General features: G+C 38.4%; 1 protein-coding gene across 2 annotated transcripts in view; it reads left to right on the top strand.

Annotated features, from left to right (window-relative positions):
* The window catches only part of LOC108245644 (polypeptide N-acetylgalactosaminyltransferase 10), a 52,196-nt gene that overhangs the window by 28,614 nt on the left and 6,645 nt on the right, over positions 1 to 16,937 (top strand). For both annotated transcript variants that reach the window (XM_017432732.3, XM_017432733.3), the window contains exons 5-7: positions 9,936 to 10,121; positions 11,524 to 11,707; positions 13,367 to 13,484. In XM_017432732.3, the coding sequence (XP_017288221.1) occupies positions 9,936 to 10,121; positions 11,524 to 11,707; positions 13,367 to 13,484 (488 nt within the window). The remainder of the gene's footprint in view (positions 1 to 9,935; positions 10,122 to 11,523; positions 11,708 to 13,366; positions 13,485 to 16,937) is intronic.

Here is a 16,937-nt window from a genome sequence, read left to right as displayed (position 1 = left end):
GTGCTCGGCGAAGTGTGACGGAGAGACGACGGATATGAAGAGGGAGACAAACGATGGAGGACAAAAGCAGCTAATTGAGAGTTGCCATTTACAGATGTAGAGCCATCAGTTTGGGGTGATTGATTCGATTGAGCAGAAGACCGGATGAGTCACGTTTACCGTGTGAAGACAGCGTTAATGACGCCGCTGTAGCAGATGTATAGATTGGCTTCGAGCTTCATTTAAAAAGGTCTCTTTGAGCTAACGGTTAGCATGTTGAAGCTTCTTGTTAGCATCCACGTGTGCAACCAATAATTCGGCTACAAAAAATGTTCTTTCAGGCAACTTTGATGAAAAACACTTTTGCTGCTTTTTATTTACAGGCAATCATGTCTGCGTGTGTTTCTGTCTGTCAGCAAAATATCTCATCAACCATTTGATGAGTTTTAATGAAACTCTCAGAAAGTGGTAACATTTTCAAACAACAACAATATAATTAAGGTTCTACATACTGTAGTTCTGGCTGAGAGTACATACTAATCATATTTCTTATATCTTGCTAGACAAAATATTACACTTTCTGACAGATGTTGTCTTCCTTGAACAGCATGTTTTCAAAACTTTGGTTTGTTTTCTTTGTTTTTAGGACAGTGCAACATTGGCTAAAACAAAATGTTATTCAAACTAATCAACACTTTAGTGCAGTTTGCCATTTTCCTGCACTGGCATTGTGATGTAATGAAGACAATCGGCTGCAGGACTGCAGAATGGGAGGTGCCCAACACACATTTTAATGCTCGACATCTGTCCCACCGATTGATTTTTCATGTCTCCTACGGTTCCTTGATGCCGTGGTTGTTTTGATTGATGATTTAAGAATATCCAGAAGCTTGTCTTTGCAGCCAGATCATGCAACAGTTTTGTGAAAAGGCTTGGAGTTGTCTGTATATTTTGGTTCATGCTGTTCTTTGTTGTCCTCCTTGCTCCCTCCTGCACCATTCTTCTTGATTACCTGAATGAGCTCACCCACAGCTGAATACCACACCTGTGATGGATTGCCTAAACTTAGCAAATAAACTCCACTCTTCCATCTCAGATTGTTTTAGGCATGCTTGTGGCTCACCAGAGGACCGCAGCCAGGATTAGTGGTTTATCATCATTTGTGCGATGCAATGCACAAAACAATACAACAAAACTTGGTATAAAATAAACATTTCATACCTTTAATTAATTTTGCACAACCAGGATACATTTATTTTACTCATTGCACAATTCTCTTCCATTGTAGTATTTTGGTGGCTGCATTTAGTGCCGTATAGGCTGTAGCATGAAAGTTATTTGTCCTCGACTTGATTGCTCTGAAACGTCTAACAGAAAGTAACAGTTTAAACACGCAGTGATGTGATGGAGTCCTGAGGAGAATGTGATCTGTAAATGGCTCAGCAGAAGAGAAAGAGCAGCTGAGTTCAGGTTCAGTTTGTGATTTTCAGCATCATAAAGCCCCCGTGCTTCCTGCCTGGGTTCGTCTGCCACAATCTGAGGCCTGTACTGTAAACATTTCTGACTAACTCTAAAAATGAAAATCGAATTGAGTAATTACTACTGTGGGTTTTAACTCTGTAGATAATTTCTGAATATGTTTATGTTCATGTAAAATGAGTGATGTCTGGATTAGATAACTGATCAAAGCTAGCATATTTACAAAAATGAAGTTCAATGCATAATTTATTAAGTTTATCTACCAGCCATACAGGCTTTAAAGTTGTACTGGAATATTTCAGACACTTTGAGTATCTACCATAAACAAGCAAAATGACCAATCTACCTAAATTCTCAACTATAAACTTAAAAACCACACTTGTTGCTTTATTCTAACCTTAACGCTTCAACAAGTTCGTTTGGACTTTGGCTAAAGCAGTGGATCCTAAACGTTTTAGCTTCTGACTCCCAAAAGGACAACAACAAATACTTAAAATACATAGGAGTGTGATGAAAATACACAAAGCTAAAGATTAAATTGTCCTGCATTTCTCCATTTATGACTATTCTTTTTTATTACTTGTAACAATTAATGGAAAAGTGCTTGTAGGAGCTCTGGAGATTCTTTTAGGACCAAAAACCAAATGTTCTGTGACCCACAGTGGGGCCATGACCCTGACTTTGGAAAACATTGGGTCAAGGGACACAATGAGTTGTAATAATCCTCAGCTGGACTTTCCTCGGGTAATGGTGATGTCCGAAACAATGCATGAACCCAGTGTTCACTATGGATGAGTTCTACAATCCAAACAACAAACCCAAAAATAAATATTTTAAATAAATAAACAGTTTAATTCCTGGTTTAATAAACAAAGCTTTTAGCTCCTTATTCCAGATTCAGGAGCAACTATTGAGGAAAACTCAACCTATACTTCGTCGAAGGGTATAATTTAAGATTCAGTGGTGCCTTGCATTCATGTTTCTTCTTCTGCTCCACAACAAGAACACAAATTTGAGATAACTTGAATCCTCTGTTTTGCACCTTTTGTTGCTTAGACTTCACTGAAGCGTCTTGAGAAGTCACTAACACACCAGTTAACCACTGTCTGCTCCAGTTTCCACAGGGACTCTTGAGTTATTCTCCACCACACTTCTGTTTCTAGTAGTTTCCATTTGGAGCAAAGATCTGCAGCTTTTTTCTTTTACTCTCTCTGCTCTCAGCATCCAAATACATTTCAGCTTCTTATGGTTAATTGGCTTCTTATTAAACTTGTAAATATTGGATACCATGTGTCCTCTCGCGCAATTACTGCTGGAGATAAACACCAACTCCCCTGTGACCATAAAAAGGGAAAAGTCGGTAAAGAAGATGGATGGATGGATGGATGCCAAACTTTCCTCTGAGTACCATCAGAGTGGTTCTTGTGCCACAGTTTGAGAACCATAAAGTCTTCTTATTATTGAGAGAAAGTGTCACTGAGATCCAGTCCTGATTGAAAAGGAACAGAGATACAGTTGGCTCAATCTAATAGATTGTTAAAGTCGAAGATCATTTTTGATGGACAGGATTGAGGGTTTTAGTTGTCCAGTGAGTTCAAATTTGTCAATAAGGATTTAAAACAGTTTTGCAGACTTCAGCCCCAACAAATAATATCTAAGGTGATAACGAACCATAACTTCTTTGACTTTATTCTGGTGTTAATTAAAGATGAAGGGAACAGATTGCTGCCTAAAGCTGTCTGAGCCTTGTTTGTAACAGAACATAAAACAGAATATGAGACTGCAGGAATATGACATCATTTTGTTTGTTATGTTCTTCCTCAGCCTCCCTCTGGGTCCCACCCCTGAAAGTTTAGAAAACTCTGACCTACAAAACGCTCCGTCACTCCTTCGAGAGTAATTTATTTAATGATGCCACCAAAAATTCAAGCAGGCTCAAGAAGAAAATTGAAAGAGAGTAATGGGGTTCTCAAGGACATGGGAGTAGTTTGTGAAAATAAATGAGCAGCTCCGCTCTTTGGTGATGTGCCAAGGCATCTGGGGATTAATCCACCGCCACCCTGGAACCAGAGCTCGGCTCAGCGTGCCATGTTGGATCCAGAACTAATTGAATTCTGATGAAAATGTGTCAGTGAGGATGTGGCTCATGGTTTTTGTGGGGCAAATATTCATTTTTATAATTAGGATTCAGTGTGAGTTTAAATAACTCGACATCTCTTATTGCAACAAACTATATAAGTTAATTTTTTTCTTTCAAATTGAGAGTCTTGTATTTCATTTGTGGTCATTTTTATGATTTTTTTCTTAGGATAAAGTGTTTTGATCCAATATTCTATGCACTGATGCTCTTTCATGACCATTTAGTAAACAATGTGAAATATGCATCTATAGAGTCAGTGGTTTATGCCAGAGAATCAGGTTCTATGTTCTATATGTCTTCCTTTTGTTATATGGCTTCTTTTGTTAGTTTATTGTGAAGTTGTGTAATTCCTGTTAAAGTAGGTAGTTTTCCCCAAAAATAATCAAAATAGTTGTCTCGTGCTTGGCAATGAGCTGTAAATATTTTCACAGGGATATTTCATTGTTTTTTTTATATAAAAAAAAAGGTTTCATTTCTACTATCAATTAAATATCACTTAACGAGGTCCTCAAATTGGCTTCCAGAGATGGAAGCTATTTAAAAGCCGGGAACTCCACACTTTTCATTTGAATATAAACAGCTCCTTGGATGAGAAGCAAAATATCTTCAACTAAAAAAAAAAAGTCCAGATGCCTTGTTTTTAAACTCAGGATTATCCAAAAAGACAATAAAACTCGAATATCTAAAAGAAGTAAAAGTAGTAATGCTGGTATGGCCTTCAGGTCCCATCCCTCCACCCTCCCATCCAACGCTCACCTGGGGGTTCCTGTGAGAGAAGCATCTTCTCATTGCTTGGTCTCTTGGTGATTTCTGAATCAGACTCTAGTCTGGACCTGGCTACTCAAGGAACGTGCCTCTGTGTGTTCCAGATCGCTTCCATCCTAAAACTTGAGATCCTGGCGTTAACCCTAACCCTAACCCTAGCCTAAACATCAGAACATAGTCTTTTGTGTGGTGTAAAGATCTTTCTCTGCCTTTGTCAGAAGAATATCTACACAATCAACATGTAATTCTATGCTAAATAAACAGTGCTTGAAGTGGGCGGGTCTTCACCAGCTTCCGGAACCTCCACTTGTAAATTTTTATTCTTAGCATATTGTCACTTTTTATAGCTTACCTCCACTTCTAAAAGTTAGTTTTACCAACTGTAATCTATGGCTGATTCATATAAACTACATTACCCACAAGGCATTAGTTTAAACAGGAAGTCAGGACCCACTCTGCACTTCTGATTGGGTCAGATACAGAAGATCGGGTGGTGCATGAATCATGAGAATCCCTTTGGATGAAACAACCTCTCCATTTTGACTGGAAATGAGTACAACTCGGAACTTCTGATGTGTTTGCCAAGCAAACTGCTTCAAATAGGACTACAGTATTCTTCTGAAGCTTTCAACTGCCAATCCACAGGCACCAGCATTATATAGAAAACTAAAGATAGGGTGGTAAGTTTGGTTATCCGGGAGAGCTGCTGCTTTTCCACATTGTGTGGAGCCAGTTGAGATGGTTTGGGCATCTGGTAAGGATGCCCCCTGGATGCCTCCTAAGGGAGATGTTCTAGGCATGTCCAACTGGACAAGGAAGAGAGCTGGACAAGGAAGATCCAGGACACACAGGTTAGACTAGGTCTCTCGGCTGGCCTCGGGATACCTTGGACCTCCTGGAAGAGGTGGCTGTAGAAAGAGATATGTGAGCGTCCTTGCTTAAGCTGCTGCCCCCATTATCCAACTCTGGAACGGATGGATGGATGGATGGATGGATGGATGGATGGATGGATGGATGGATGGATGGATGGATAACAGATAAAGACAGTAGTCGTTAGATTGGACAAACACCACCACCCAGTGGTCTGATGTGGGGTGAATGGTGGTGTTGATCAGACTACTTGCACTTTTTTCCCACTTCCAACACTGACGTAGTTGTACCCAATAGGTGGCAGATTTAGTGAGCCGTCTTTGCATTTATTTACAGAGTAAGCACGCGTATAAATCTTTGTTTTTCGGCTGCTAAACTCAAACTGAGGACACCTTTCTGAGATGTAAATTAGCAATGTGTTCAGGAAAAGAGATGAACAGAAGTGTTGGATGAATTTTCAGTCCGTAAATCACCTGGATTTTTATCACAGCATGGTGTTTTATGTCTTCCAAACTCTTCTCCGCTCTGAAATGACCCTAGCATCCACTTTGCCTCAGCCCTGTGTCCCTCCTCCGCTTCACTTTTTAATAAAGACTAATGTGTTTGTCGACATCAGCTCGCTCTCATTACGGTGATTAATTGCCTCCTTGCTTTTGGTAAACAGTATGAGCTGTATTCCAATTTATTCAGGGAAATTAACCAATCATAATTAAATACTCTGATCCTATTCCCTCACCTCTCCACATACAAGGCCTTTTCACACAAGGGGCCAATGTGCTTTGATTAATTTTTACTCGTTTCCTGTCGTTAGCAGGATGATGTAAGCGTCTCTTTGTGTGGGGTGAGCGTTCATAAAGAGGCACAGCCATCCATGTAATAGTCACGTTTTTATGTGTGGTGGTTTTCTTGGCGTTTGAGGCTGACCTCAGAGAACCCCTCTGTCCTTGCTGCAAAGTCAAACGTTACAGTGTGTAGGTTGGGAGGTGTGAAATAAACAGACGCTCCGAGTAAATAAAGCCGACCTCCACTAGAGTCAGATGGAATCTGAAAGGAAGAGAAAAAGGCCTTACCTTGAAATAATTTAGAGAAGGATGAAGGGATTTGATTTGGGATTAGCTTTTGATGGAGTGATATGAAGGCAGACTATAGGAGGTTTTTTTTTAAGTAAAAAAGTGTGAGGCATTTTTGCAACACAGCAGGTTCTCAGATTGAAGAGATTATGCCGAGGAAAGCAGCAGATGTTTGTAAAAACCCGAATGGTGTTAAGTCTGCATCATTGTGCGTCACAGTGAGCAGCTACAGGAGGGCTTAGTTGGACCTTAAAGTACTGGAAACACTTCTGTCGTTCCTGCATGCACAGATGTTGTGTTCTGATGCATAACTTTCCTCTTTCTGCATGAATCAAAAGAAAACTGTTGCAAACCTGGGCCATGGCCATAGGGTCATAGGATCCGGATTGTGACCTAAATCATGCATTTCTTCAGGGGTTCCAAGGCCTTCTATTTGTTTAGTGTTTATCACAGTTTAAGCTCTTTAAATATTTTTATCCTTGTCCTTTTTCCTTCCTGCTGCAGATCATCCGTTTGGTTTTCAAATCAACTTCTCTTTCTATCAAAAGCAGCTCAGACAGATCTGCAGTTGGCAGGAAAGTAAATCAAGTTTCTGAAGGATGAAGTGAAAAGGTCAGAATCCCAGCTTCTCAGTCTGTTTCCTCCCCGGCAGACAGCCGGTGTTGTGGCTGTTTGTAAAGAAAGCTGTCAGAATCGTGCGTCATGTTTTGACTGCTTTTAACCACAGAGCGCTCCCAGAGTTTGTGTTTCTTATCATCCTTCCAGATTCAATTCACAAAAGGAAACAAAAAAGATGCAGCAAACATCCTCCATGACTGTAACAATAAACATCACGTTTAAAACCTGATTACGTCTATATAACTGGAAAATATCTGAAATCTTTAATGGTGCAGATGCAGCTTCAACATGCATCAACTTTGGAATAATCTTAGCTAAAAAAAAAAAGGTTACATTTTGATGTATAAACTGAGGAAGAGTAAAGAAAACCAAGAAAAAACAAATCAAAGCTGCAGCCAGTGGCTCATTATGGTCACCATGGTAACCACACACCTGGGTCTCTCACATCCTTGTGCCTGGACAGACAGAAACTTACTGAAAAGTAAGCCTCAAACTAGCAGTTGTCATAAAAATGATTTTACTGTCAGCCACAGAAAACTCTGATGGTAAAATTTATGTTTAATTTAGGAGATAAGACAAGTTATAGAGACCTTTTTACTTCCAGATCAAAATATATTTGTAATAAAATATGAGTTATGATGTTTAGTAAGAAAAGCTAGTTTGCAAACATTTTGAAAAGTTTAGACAGTTCAAAGTTAGTTAGTTGATCACTTTGTGGTAAAATCTCCAAAAAAATCATCAAACTTAAACTGTAGTTGTGTAAAATGTAAAAATGTGTTAGAAATTTCAGTTCAGTCATAAAAAATCCAACTTTCTGTGAGCCTTTATGACTTGGAGCTCCACAAAGTTGTGGATTGTTGTCTATAGGGAAGTTTGCTATTCCTAATTCTGTCCAATATTAACAATGAACTGCTACCAAAAGTCATAGCATTCTATTCCAGATCAAGCAGGATGTCTTTATATATGTATGTATTTATCCTTTATTTATCCACATAAGTCTTCTTAAGATTAAAACCTTTTTTTAAGAGAGACATAAAGAAGAAGGCAGCAACACATACAGCAAATACATCAAAGAAAATACAAAATACTAAAAATACATCAAGTATTAAGCAGGGAAAAGTAGACAAACTGTAAAACTGTTACAGTGATCAAAAGAACCATCTCTTTTCTATTTAAACATCCCCATGGTAACCAGTTCTGACAATAAGTCAGTGTTTGGGCGGACATTACAAAATCAAATTTTGCATATTTTGTTTGATTTGGTGAAATCAATAATTTAGTTAAAGAGGTTTATGTACAGAGAGGAGACTAATGGAACTACATGATGTTACAGCTGAGCACTTTGGCTGTTTTTCTTTGTTTTGGCTTAAACTGGTGAAAAAAAGCAAAAAAGGATGCTTTTAAATCACATCATGAAGAAATTGTTTTCCCTTCAGAGAAAATCTCACATCAACCTGCAAATGAGCACTTAAACTCTGCTGGCCTGATACCAGATGTGAATTGTTTATAATGGGAAGGTCAGAAGGACCTCTGCAGTACTTGTTGGGGATGATAAATCTAAGAATGCTGTTAGAGGTATTCATGTTAAAACCACACGTGTCTGCCATTTGTTGGTTTTTACTCCTGAGCTTTAACGTTTTGCTGTTAATAACTGATAATGGAACTGAAAATGTGAAAATCCCACGGGCAAAAAAACAAAAAGGAAACATTTGTCCCGTTGAAAGATGTTTAAGATTTAAAGCGCAGTAATTTTTTTTTCTTGATCTTGAAAACATCCTCAAAGGCTGCACGGCAGCCAAGCATTTATTTTCTAAATGACTCGTGTTACACGGGGAGCTTCAGACCGTCTCGGGGGCTGCGGAGAACTGGGAACGGCGCTCGGTGTTGTCAGTCTGTGACAGTGTAATCCTGGACCCCCGCTGTGGGACACAGAGCAGATGCTCCAAATATAACAGCACTAAAATATTAAGAGTCTGTCAGAAGCTGTTTCATGTGTTGGACGTCCTTCAATCTATTTTATGCACATTTTTATTTTGCAGCAAAAACAGGAGATTTGTAAAAGCCCTTAAACTGTTTTATAAAGAGGCAAAAAGCCTGGCACAAGAGATAAATGTTACTAAATGGATTGGTGAAGAGGTTAGTGAATAAATAATGTACAACCACAGGACATGTATGCACACAGGGCCCTTTGAGATCCTGGAGGTACGACACTAGTTTTTATAAAGTTTTAGTTTTCCCAGTTTGCAGGCAGGTTTACTGATCTCACTGTCCTGCAGTTCTGTTGAGAACATTATGGTTTTAAATGTTTTTCACACTGTGGCGTTGCTTCTTTTTAAACATCGTTTAGTCAGACTTGACTCCAAATAGTGATGGGAACTTACAAATATAAGAAGTCTGAAATTAATTTAGCATATTCTTAGAGAATTAACACATTTGGATGTAAAATCAGCCAGTGTTGAAATAATTAGACTGTTTTTTACATTTTACTCAAAAGCAAAGAGTTTTTTTATTGTCAAGGATTTTCAATTTGAATTCAAAACATTAAATACTTCTGACTTCTTCAGGAGAACATTTTTATTTTTACAGACTGAACACTGCATTTTTCTTCTTGTTACATAAACTGAAACTTATTTGGGAACAAAATCCTTGTAAGCCTCTATAAAACAAAAAGAATTACTACAGCAAACAACAAACTTTTCCTTTTTTTAAATGAGCACTTACATTTTGAACATCCTGGGGAAAACAAGCCACTATTCTTTTAAAAGGAAACCTAGTGAGGCAATTTTTGGTTATTTTGTTTCAAAACATATATTGTTTAAATGTTTGTTGACATAAAAATTCTTCCTTCTCTGACTGCAGAGTGGAGCAGATGGAAATGTGAATTCAAAACACTTAATTTGCTTTTTTGTCATATGAAGTGTTTATTGTTGAAAGCAATAAAAGAAGATTTCTGCCCCTTCGAAATAACTAAACTGGAGCAGATAATCTACCATCAGTCCTTCCTTCCTCTGCAGAACACCTGAAGGCAGCCCTGGAGGAGTACATGACCCGGATGAGCAAGGTTCGGATTCTGAGGACCAAGAAGAGGGAGGGTCTGATCCGGACCCGGCTGCTCGGCGCCTCCGCTGCTAAAGGCGAGGTCATCACCTTCCTGGACTCTCACTGCGAGGCCAACGTCAACTGGCTGCCCCCTCTGCTGGGTGAGGAACATCCAGACGTTCACGTGATGGAAACATCCTGTAACGTATCACCATTTTTAACCCTTCAATCACTGCTTTTATTTTAACAGCTAAAGCCTGAGTTACAGTTTTGGTTCTGGCTCATGTCTGTTGTTGTCTGTTTGTACTTCCTCCTTTCCTTCAGAGTAGGTTTTTGGTAATCAGATCTGCATCGTGTCCTGTGGTCTTTCCTGGTTACTACAGTTAATTTGACATTTGTTGTTATTGTTGGCCAGTTGGTTATTATTACACGCTACCAAAGGTGAAAGAACAATAATATTTCTGCCTGAGTGTGCGTGTGTTTGACTAATTGTAAACCAGAGCACAGATTTTCAATTACTAATCATTGGATGTAGTTCTAAAGCTGATTAACTTTTAAAGTCAATCGGCTATAAACAAAACAGCTATAACTCAGTCAGTTTTACACAGTTAAAATTTGGTGTGGTAGTAGCTGAGAGTCATTCACAGCACATATTCTGAGAGCTAACAGGTCATGCAAGAGTTGGCTGTATCCAGGAAGATTGTGCATAATGCTTTTTTAAGGTTAGACTAAAATAAATAAAACTTTGTCATTTCTCAACATAAGAATATTTTAGTCTAAAACTCGTGGGCGATATGCATTCCTTTAGGCAATGATAGTTATTTCTTTTTGTAAACTTCAGGTTTTGATTAGCTGAACTATCATAAAACATCAATAATATGTTCCGTATTTTTACTCTGCAGGCACTGATTTAGTCCTAAAACACATTGTGGCTGTAAGATTATTAATCTATTAAGTGAAAATCCCTTAATTTTCTAAAACCTGCTGTGGTTCAGTTAAACTAATCATTTTAAAATGTTAAGTCTTTGTTAAACCTATCAGTGCTAGCTGTTTTAGAAAACCTTCTGTTTCTAGTAAAGCAATCCATCCCTTCCTAAACGGCCCTTTCTTCTTTGATTGGTCAGTTTCACTACATAAAACAAAACCATAAATCGCTTTAGGAAGTTTTAGGACAAAGTTTTTAGGAGTCTTATAAAAATACTTTTACATTGATTTGATTTTAGAATTTATCAGAACTTTAAATCATTTCTAAGTATGTTGAAGTTCCCAGCAAATGAAACCATTTGTATTTCTGCATTTATTATTTTGACAAGTTTAGAGGTGAGGTGAGGTTTTAACAGATCTCAACTCTTGAATCCAGTCTTTCCTGAACGACATGTGCACAAGAACGTCAACCCTCCGGTGAGGTTCTTTGTCTGCTTTCCAGATTTGATCTGTGACAGAATAAGAAGCAAATAAGAAAGAGAAACTTATAGAAACTTTACAAAAAAATGTAATTCTGTGTGTGGACAATGCATGTTTTCCTGGCCCAACAAACATAAACCTTATTATTTTTTCTTTTAGACCGAATTGCCCAGAACAGGAAGACCATTGTGTGTCCCATGATTGATGTCATCGACCACGATAACTTCGGGTATGGCACTCAGGCCGGGGACGCCATGCGAGGAGCATTTGATTGGGAGATGTACTACAAAAGGATCCCCATTCCTCCTGAAATGAAGAGAGACGACCCAACTGAGCCTTTTGAGTGAGTTACAATACTGATTTCAGAATATCTTTTAACCATTAACTCTCATGCTGTTGGACTTATGTTTGTGCTTTTAGGAGCAAATGTGCGGATTTTAAAGTTGGTTTATTATCTTCTAACAAGCAGTTGTGTTGGACACTGATCAGTTTGTCCTTCCTCCAAATCTCACCCTCACTTTGCACCAAATGTGCTCATCATATTCACCTATCCCTGCATGCATCCCAACAACATTAAAAATCAGTTTTCATTTTTATGGCCTAAACTTTAAGACCAGAGGTTTCTCTAATCCCTGCTACGTTTTGTTTAATTATTTTTTTGCGTTTGGAGGGAAAATCTGCAGAAAGCTGACTGCTCACTGCTCCTGAGTTCAGGGAAGACCTGCAGTGTTTCTCTACAAAATCTGCCTTTAATTGATCCTCCTCGGGGACGACTTTGGCGAGAACAGACCACCTGCTGACTTGCTGCCTCCTATTAATGAGAACCTTGTAACCATGACAACCCAGAAATGCATACGTGGTTGTATTTTTGTACTGCGCAGAACAGAAGCGGTTTGTATCAGAACTGCAGGTAATGCATGTGTCGCGGAGCGCTGATGATTTAATTCACAACAGATCTGACGTAACTGTGTGTTTGCATTTCCACCTGCCGCCTCAGGTGCTCAGCAGAAACAGTCAGATTCAGCTAACAAGCTGCACTCAGCAGCTCGGAGACCACCGCAGCAAATACATACTCTGTCGTGGGTTAATGGGTTGTGGATTATCATCATTATGTGGAGGGGGATTTTGCTTCTATAAATACACCACCGATTTTAAAAAGTCACCACCTGGATTTAACTAATCAAACGGATGAGACTCCCATTGGAAAAGTGCCACAGTAAATATTTGTTTCAGATAAAATTATTCAACCTGAGGGGCTTTTCCTTTCTTACCTAACCGAGTTGGAAGAAACGTCCTGTTTCACAAAATGTTTTAGTGTGGCTGAATTCTTGGTCTGTATCAAGCAAACAAAACAATTAAGGATGGTAAGGAATCTTAAATGATCAAACTGCAGAAATCACAGTAAGAACGTCTCCAGAGGATCTCAAAGTACTGAGACCGAACAGATGAGCAGTCCGTATAAAACCCTGTTTCAGTGAATGATCAGGTCATACCATCAATAATTTATTTTCCCACACGTTGTCTCCAAAATGAATTTGTCAGAATTTATTGAGCTGAAACTGTCAAAGAAAGGTTCAAAAAGCAGGAAACATTATTTTTAAATCATGACTGTGGAGATTTTATTCATACTGGGAATGTCTGTGGATTAAAAAAGAAACGTTTTGTGGTGTTAGCACTCTTTCCTTCTGAATACAGGATCTTTATAAAACATTAATGAAACTTTGTAAGTAAAGTAAAAGTAAAAATTTATTTGTATAGCTCATTTCAGCAGCAAGGCATTCAAAGTGTTTTACATAAAAAAACATCACAATCATCGGAGTTTGTTCCAGATCGATGGTGCAGAGAAGCTGAAAGCTGCTTCTCCATGTTTGGTTCTGGTTCTGGGGATACAAATAATGATGAAACTGTTTCACGTTAATGAAACTACGCTGTCCAACATTTACATTTACAGTAAAAAAAACACATATTTGTGTTTCTATGATGGTTTTAATGTGTCCTGCAGGTCCCCGGTGATGGCAGGCGGACTGTTTGCTGTGGACAGGAAGTGGTTCTGGGAGCTGGGAGGATACGACACGGGTCTGGAAATATGGGGAGGAGAGCAGTATGAGATTTCATTCAAGGTAAAATAAAAATAAATAAATAAATGTCCACTTTTTATGTACGAATACTGCAGTCTGCCATAATACCAGATGAGTAAAGATGTGCAGATAATGTTCAGATTTCTATCTGAGAGAGAATCAGCCAAGCTTGTAAAATAGGATGAATTCTTTAGTTTTGTTTTATAAATTTACAGATACTTACACTTATACTTCAGAAAAAGTTTTATGACCATACGTCTGAATCAGCGTCACTTGATCAATTAAATGGAATAACTGATAAGATGTTTCAGTAAAACTGCATCATCGTTTATCCCTACAAATTGTTTAAGGCAGTGACAGAATTTCAGTCAGATTGAGGATGCAAAACAAGCCCAAACCATCAGCCCTCTACCACCATGCTTGACAGTTGGGATGAGTCTAATCTGTTTTAAACCAAACCAAACTTCAGTCACTTTTCTTCAGTTGACTCTGTTCCACAGGAGTGAACCTTTGTCTTTCTTGTCATATTTTTATCCACCTTTTCATCCCAGTTTTTTGCATCTTGCATTGTCTTTAAAGACGGAACCTAGGCTTCTTTTTACCGTCTTTCTTTCTCCTGGTTTATTTTCAGCTTTGCAAGCTAAGTGACAGAATAGCTGCTCGCCTTCTCTGTGACACAATTTCAGTCAGAATGATGCTGAAAAACAAGCCCAAATCATCAAGCTTCCACCTTCATGCTCGACAGTTGGTATGAAGTGTGCCAATATGCTGTGCTTGGTTTATACCAAAAATGAAGCTGTGCATTATGGGTAAGCAGGTCAATTTTGGTCTGGCGTTGTTCCAGAAGTCTTGTGGTTCCTTCAGATGAACCGAAGTCGAGCTGCCATGTTGTTTTTAGAGAGAAGAGGCTTTGACCTTTGACCTGCTAACTGAGGCCCGTCGAGTCTGAGGTGGAGCATTGCACGGTCTGACCTTCAGGGTGGATTTTCTGGGACGTCCACTCCTGTGAAGATCAGCAGCTGTTTTAAAATGTGAATAATCTTCCTCTCTGCAGAATGATGGACTCTAAATGACCTTTGACCCTTTGGCCCTGGCGTTGTGTTAACACACACCTGTATTCTCCTGTTTTTATGAAGGCTACCTTTGAATTCATCCAGCTGTAGAACAGGCAGATATCATTTCTCACACATGCTGTTTTAGTTTTATTAACTGAATCATGAAACTTTGTGTTTTTTTGTTTTTTCCCCTCCGAGGTTAAATTTTTAGTACTTTCTTTTACCTTTTGAATTTAAAAAGGGGGCTTTATTTTTTACCAGAAGTAACATTTAAAGCTTTAAGTGTGAAACAAGCAATAAACTTCTTTAGCTAAGGATGGTGAGAAAAACTTAGCTTTTTAATACTTTTTCACAGCTTTTCGTCTTATTTTAATAATTACTGATATAATATCCCATAGCAAGGTTATTATTTCAGCCAAGATGATCAAACTATAAAATTATGCTATCAGCACATGCCTTGCTGTGCCTCTCAGGTCTGCTTTATGTGCTCAGATATTCAATTTGGTTTCCTCTTTATTAAGATCCCCATTAGCTGATATGCTGCAGACAGCCCGTCTCCTGAGGTGAGAAGATTAACAGGCTCTCATACTAATCCTTACAACCAAACTGCTGCTCCCACAGACAACCAGACCCTGCTCGCATGTGAAACAGAATTACTTTGTTCACTGGCACGGTTAATCTAAAGCTCCATCCTGGTGACAGTGTTGTGAGAGCGCCAAACATTTCCCGCTCACACAGCGAGATGATATCAAAACACTCGGGCTCAAAGAACGCAGAGGCAATTTAACCTCACAGGAAGCACCGGAGAGGAGAAGTGACTGCAGATTCTGCCTGTAGTTTTACTTATGCAAACATTTCACACACAGAGATATGGTAGAAATTATTAAACCTCCCCCCGTGAACATGTTGAAATCTGTTTTTATTCAGAGCTGAAGGAGGATTTTAGGAAAGCTGTTGGCTTCACAGTTTTTTAAATTTATGTCTGCATCATTCATATTAAAGAACGGAGAACATTACTGACAACTTAAATCCCTAAATTTATCACCTGCAATCATATAACTGATCATATCCGTGATATTGATCATATATGTGTGCTTGTCTGTCTATATCTAATGAACCAGTTTTTATTTAAAACCATTATTGTAACACAATTTAAGCTTTCTGCTTTTTAGCACGCCGTCACATTTTTCTGTATGATGGTTCATTCACTTAGTCAGTTTGTAAATAATCAGCACTAACATACTGCCTGAGTATCATCGGCCTTGTTCTGTTTCTGCTGTGTGCACGCCATAAACAGTCTGAGCGCTGCATTCCTCACCACGATGTCAATAAAATTAAGTAAAAATCAATTTTTAACATTTTTAAATCACAATGAATCAGAAAATAGATTATGACTCCCACCCAAAATGAATGCATCACAGTGAATGTGGGTTTAGGACAACATAATTACTTCTTTCGGTCCTAAACGTAGATATCTCGCCACATTGAGATCAGCTCAGTTATGTTATTTTATGCCATGTGATTAATCTTTCAGGTTAGATTATTATTTTCCCTCCATTTGAGGCTCACATGGACTAAAAGATGCTAAAAATTTATTGTGAAATGCTTTTTTTCCATCTTTAAGTGTAATTTTGCTCCTGGATTTGTGTTTTTACATACTTATATAGCCGACTTGTAAATAAAATGTATGTTTTCTTTATTTTAATCTGTTTTAAACTCTAAAATCCTCAGAAACCTCAAACCGTCAGCTATTAAATGGTTTAAATTTTCTTCAACAGACTGTTCTACTGAAGCAAACCTCTCCTCTCTGCCTTTCTTTTCATATTTTCATCCACCTTTTCATTCCTGCCCGTTGCATTTTGTCTTTAAAGATACAGCCTACTTTCCATGTCGCTGGCTGTGAAGTCGTCTATTTCATGTCCTCGCTTTCTTTCTCCTGGTTTATTTTCAACTGTGTGAGCCAAGTCACAGAATAGTCTCCGTTGTCTTTGTTGAAGCCGAAGGATTAAAATTGGGAACAAGTGTTTGATGCCTTTGTTACGCCTCAAACAAGTGAAAGGGAAATTTAAGGAGAACAATGCTTGAAAAGACGTTTTGTCCTCACTAAAAACAAACATGAGTGGAATTTAAAATGTAATTAAACCTTTTGGAAGAATTTAAGATATTTCAGAGACAGCAGGCCTCGTTTTCCTGAAAAGACTTGAATTGTGCATTTTTTTACCAGTTGAAATATCTAACTTTAACATAAAATACAGGTGCTGGTCATAAAATTAGAATATCATGAAAAAGTAGATTGAAACCCATTCAAAAATGTGGGGGAGATTCACAAAGAGTGGACTGCAGCTGGAGTGAGTGCTTCAAGAACCACCACACACAGACGTATGAAAGACATGGGTTTCTGCTGTCGCATTCCTTGTGTCAAGCCACTCTTGAACCACAG

This window comes from Kryptolebias marmoratus, linkage group LG13 (assembly GCF_001649575.2).
Source record: "Kryptolebias marmoratus isolate JLee-2015 linkage group LG13, ASM164957v2, whole genome shotgun sequence".
Classification (NCBI taxonomy): Eukaryota; Metazoa; Chordata; class Actinopteri; order Cyprinodontiformes; family Rivulidae; genus Kryptolebias; species Kryptolebias marmoratus.
This window is presented reverse-complemented; position numbering and strand designations above follow the sequence as displayed.